Source organism: Kryptolebias marmoratus, linkage group LG5, assembly GCF_001649575.2.
Source record: "Kryptolebias marmoratus isolate JLee-2015 linkage group LG5, ASM164957v2, whole genome shotgun sequence".
In the NCBI taxonomy this organism is placed as follows: Eukaryota; Metazoa; Chordata; class Actinopteri; order Cyprinodontiformes; family Rivulidae; genus Kryptolebias; species Kryptolebias marmoratus.
In genome coordinates, this window is record NC_051434.1 from 11,425,490 (window position 1) to 11,430,485 (window position 4,996).

General features: G+C 48.3%; 1 protein-coding gene across 4 annotated transcripts in view; it reads left to right on the forward strand.

Moving 5' to 3' along the window:
• LOC108241676 (programmed cell death 6 interacting protein) overlaps window positions 1-4,051 on the forward strand; it is a 13,993-nt gene extending 9,942 nt beyond the window's left edge. For 2 of the 4 annotated variants that reach the window (XM_037975605.1, XM_037975606.1), the window contains exons 12-18: window positions 2-229; window positions 559-807; window positions 1,062-1,196; window positions 1,354-1,448; window positions 1,635-1,758; window positions 1,834-2,039; window positions 3,104-4,051. In XM_037975605.1, coding sequence (XP_037831533.1) covers window positions 2-229; window positions 559-807; window positions 1,062-1,196; window positions 1,354-1,448; window positions 1,635-1,758; window positions 1,834-2,039; window positions 3,104-3,299 — 1,233 coding nt within the window. In that variant the 3' untranslated portion in view covers window positions 3,300-4,051. The remainder of the gene's footprint in view (window position 1; window positions 230-558; window positions 808-1,061; window positions 1,197-1,353; window positions 1,449-1,634; window positions 1,759-1,833; window positions 2,040-3,103) is intronic. The other 2 variants (XM_017426002.3, XM_017426011.3) reach the window with 1 other exon arrangement.
• Window positions 4,052-4,996: the final 945 nt, after the last annotated feature.

The window sequence follows — 4,996 nt, forward strand, 5'->3', positions numbered from 1 at the left end:
CCCCCCCCCCCCCACACACATCACTTGCTCCTCCTTTTCCCCTGTTCTTCCCTCCTCAGAGGGCACCAACTTCCGTAACATCCTGGACAAGGCGGTGGGGGCCGACCAGGTGGTGAGGGACCGCTACAACACGCAGTGTGACATGATCGCCCTGCTGTGTAAATCGGAGAACGAGCTCAGCGCCGCCATCCCCTCCGCCAACCCGACCAAGACACTACAGGGCAGCGAGGTGTGTTGCTGACGGTGTGCCCGCATGATGCAAAACTTTCATTTTTACTCCTATGGTTGGTTTTGTGTGCCAAGAGAAGACCCAGAGGACATTTTGTGCTTTATGGATGTTTTTCCTCCCCCCTTTAGAGTAGCCCCATTTTTCTTATAGTTTGCTGACTTGGCACCGTGCGCCACTGGGGAACTTAAACAAGCGAGCAAGCAGAACTGGGAACGAGCGAGGAAGAAGTTCACGTCTCTTCCCAACTGTGCTTAAGTGGGGGGGAAAAAACAAAACAAAAAAAAAAAGAGCGATGGTGAAAAAACGCCGCCTCTCTTCCTCGTCCTCAGGTGGTGAACGTGCTGCGCTCCCTCCTCGCCCAGCTGGATGACCTGAAGAAGGAGAGGGAGATCCTGGAGGGAGAGATCAAGGCCGTGACGTTCGACATGTCCACTACCTTCCTGAAGGCGCTGGCCCAGGACAGCGCGATCAACGAGGAGCAGCTGTCCATGTCGCAGCTCGACCAGCTGTACGGCAGCTACAACCAGAAGGTGCAGGCCAGCCTCAGCATGCAGGAAGAGCTGCTGGGACGAGTTCAGGTACGCGGGCGAGCTCGCATTGTTGATGTTTTTAGGTCACAATGTTCTCTGTTGCTGGGAACACTTCATTAAAGAGCTGGTTGTCCTGCTTGAGTTTCTAAAGCTTTACTTATAAGAAACAAACTACATGCGATCAGGAGAAACTTGTCTCATTGTGTGCAGAAAGGATTTACAGCTTACTCTGCATAAATAAATTAAAAAACACAGTTTAGTCTGGTTGTCTCTGCCTGCTGAACCCCCAGTTGTTCTTCCAGACGTCCCACCAGGAGTTTGCGAGCCTCAAACAGTCCAACACCGAGGCCAACCAGCGGGAGGATGTCCTAAAGAGACTGGCTTCGGCTCACGACAGCTACGTTGAGATCTGCAGCAACCTGCGTGAAGGCACCAAGGTACTCGCTCAGCACAACATCTGCACTAAATGCTTAGCCTCTCGGAAACTTTACCCTCCTATTTATCTTTTTTTTGCTACATGTTTTGCAAACCAGGCGATTTATTTTTTTGCCCTGAATTTCTCTTTTTCTCCCCCCCACCCCACCCCCTCCACAGTTTTACAACGACTTGACAGAAATCCTGCTTAAGTTCCAGAACAAATGCAGCGACATCGTTTTCGCTCGCAAGACGGAGCGGGATGAGCTGCTCAAGTGCGTACAGTCACATTTGTGTCAAACAGAGTGGGAAAACACGCTGCCTTCTTCTGTGTTTGTTGTCAGATTTTGCTTTTTTTTAATGTTTAAAACCTCCTTAATGTCATATTTAAGTTGTAAAGAATGACAGTAGAGCAGGTGATCTGCACGGTGTCGGCGGTGACGGTTCACTTCCTGTTTCAGGGAGCTGCAGCAGAGCATCGCTCGAGAGCCCAGCGCTCCGTCTTTCAACGTTCCCGCCTATCAGAGCACCCCTGCTGCCCCCGCCTCGGGCCCAGGCCCCACCCCGGCTCCCAGGACGGTCTTTGTAAGCGAGCGCCCATGAAGCCATGTCAGCCGTACCGTCGCCGTTTAATAACCCCCTCTTTTTTTTTTGTTTTAGTCCCAGCAGCCTCAACAACCCCAGCAGCCTCAGCCCAAGCCCCAGCCCCCTGCCAGGCCACCTCCTCCCAGCTTCACCCCTCAGGCCGCCGCCACCACCCCCGCCAGCCCCGCCCCTGTCGGCCCTCCCACCAATAACCCTCCACCTGTGGCACCGCCCTCCCAGGCGCAGGGGCCTCCTTATCCCTCCTACCAAGGATACCCAGGGTGAGTTTTCCTTCCTGTCGTGCAAACATCTCAAGTGGTGAAACTATGCGTCGATATTTTATATCTATTAAAATAACCTTTTCTAAGATCATCGAGGTAATTAAGTCCACGTCGCTAATATTCGGAATGAGCGACTTCCTAAAAAACACGATAGAAATGACGCAGCTGCTGTAATTAGTTTGATATTACAGTTTTAATCAACAGCTCATATCTCCGTTCGCTTGTTTCATTTTCATAATGTAGTTTAACATCAATTAACCTTTGACCTTATGGTGCGATTAAAGGGGCAGACATGTCTAATATTTTGTCTGACGCACGCCATAAAGGTAGCATCTCCCTGGGCCGCTCTCCTCTGACAGGCGAATGTCCTGGTTTAAAACCACGCTGAGAAACCAGATCTGCCTGGTTGTACTCCTGCAGATTAAATCATAAACGCAGATCGATGTGATGTTCACGGCCAAGAAAGCAGTTTTCGGTGAGATTCCACCTATAATTGTAGCTCCAACGCTCGTTTCAAATATTCAGTTTCTCAAAAAAAGAAAAAGATGTCCATCTCCAGCTGTGTGTTTCCTGATTTGTGTAACGGTGCAGGTTACACAAATCAGGAAACACACGGTGAACCAAAACGACCAAAGTTCCCCATGCAGCCGGTACTGCGGTGTCGGTTCTTACACACGGAGAACCAGAACCTTCTCACTGTGAGGCAGCAGCGCCGACCACCTGCTCCATCATGCAGTTTTCTTCATAAACCCACTGGGATTAAATAAAACACTTTTAGCAGCACCCCTCGGCCTCCTTCAGGTGTTCTCCATTTTCTACATCGCGTCATATTTTATGGTCTTTATTTACTGAACCACTCACCCTCTCCTCCCAAAAAGTCCTGCTCTTATTTCTGCACCTTGACTTATCCTTTTGCTTTGGAAGTCGGCCCCTTTGTGACCCCTAGTGCGGAAAACTGATCACCAGGAATAAAACTTGTCTAATTCCTGATTTGAGCACTAGATTTAAAAAGTTTTGAGTGACCTGAAACTGCAGCATTTAAAATAAGTTGTTGTGTCATCCAGGTTCTACCAGGTGCCCATGGGCTACAACCCGTATGCTTACGGTCAGTACAACATGCCCTACATGCCCTACCAGGTGACCCCGGGGCAGGGAGGATACCCAGGAGCCCCTCCAGCAGGACAGCCCTACCCCGGCTACCCCCAGCAGCCCCCCCAGCAGCAACAACAACAACAACAACCCTATTACCCTCAACAATAACTCTCCTCTGCATCTCCTTCGCTCCTTTTCTGACATGTTAACACCAAATAAAATACGTCCTCAGCAATAACACTTTCGCCTCCATCGGCCCCTCTTCGTCTTCGTTTCCTCTCACTAACAGCAGCTTTTAGGAAGCAAGATCTCTGAGCTCATTTGCACTTTTCTTTCCTGAAAAAATCTTTACGTTATTCCTGTATTTCCCGTTTCCTTTCACTTTGTGTTCCCTGGATTAAACCATCCAGACGATGCTTTCATTTACCCATCTTTCCTTGCGGTTTTTATTTAAGCCCCGGCACATCGTCACCGATAACTGACTCTTTTTTATGTTTTGTTTTGTTTTTACGCCAAGCTGGGCTGCTGTACGACACCCATGAACGAATCCCGGATTTCAAGCAACTCCATCACCCTCCTAATCAACCCTCACCGCTTTAACTATAATCTTATTTTTGTAATGAATACTGATGCCTCGCTCATGTAGGAACGTATACACATAAGAAAAACACAAACGACCTGTAGGTTTTCTACGACTGCTGGGACTTCTGCTCTTTCTTTTGTCTTTCAGGAATGTGGGTTTCTTTCTGCGTTACAATCAGAGGCTGTATAGGTGGGAGAAATTGTTCTACTCTATAAATATATGTATAAATAAGACTCTATGTGGTTAACCAGAATACTGTGTGCTGCACTTTTCATGCTCTTTGTTTTATTTTTACTCCTTATCTCTAATGTGATTAAAAAGGAAAAGAGAACTACCAGCTGTAGTTTGTTTTTAATGTTTGATGGAGATGAGCGCGAAGCAGCCAGTAGGGGGCAGTCCTGCAGCTCACAGGGGGGAGCTCCACCTCACCTGCCATTGTTGCTCCTTCTAACTAATCGAACCACCGTTTGACCCCCTCCAGCTCTGCAGGGATGGAGGAAGGGAGGCTGGGGGGGGGGCAGATCCCATTTAGATGACATGCAAATTACGTTGCAGCGAGGTCGCGATCTCATCCAATCATATTTCCCCCGCAGGTGATTTCTCTACAGACAGATTTCATCCCTAGATATTTATTCAGTGTCAGGAGACACTAATGATTTTGTATATATCCTCCCCGTGTGTGTGTGTGTGTGTGTGTGTGTGTGTGAGGCAGATGGCAGCACAGTGTGATGTCTGGAAGGATGCATGGAGATGTTGGCAGAAAACTGCTGGTCTCCTGCCTGCATCCATCACTCCACCTCTCTCCGTTTTTCCTCTCGTTTCTCCGTCTCATCTGTCCTTTGTAAAATTTTTTATTTTTTTTGTTCTCGTTCATGCCATCGCCGCTTTCCTTTCCTTTCCTTTCTTTTTTTAGAAAATTCGCCATATCTCGGTTATTATTTTCCTCCCACCCTTTTGTTTTTCTTCCTCATCATAGTTTGTTTTGCTCTTAAGCTCTCACACACACACACACACACACACCCTCCCTCCGCCCTGCACACCACCTGTCTTTTTATATCTTCAGCTGCTCTCGTGGCTCATGGGTTTTTGCTTACCGTTCATCTGTTGGTCACCGTCTCTTCTGGGCTTCTAAACATTACGTCAATCTCCAGCGTGTGTTTCTCTCTGCGTGTGTGTGTTTCATCTGAGAGTGAAACTCACACACTTTTAATCAGATCTAACAGCTCCTACTGGAAGTGACACAACACGTAAATGTTGCCATGTCCCCCCCACCCTCCTCCAC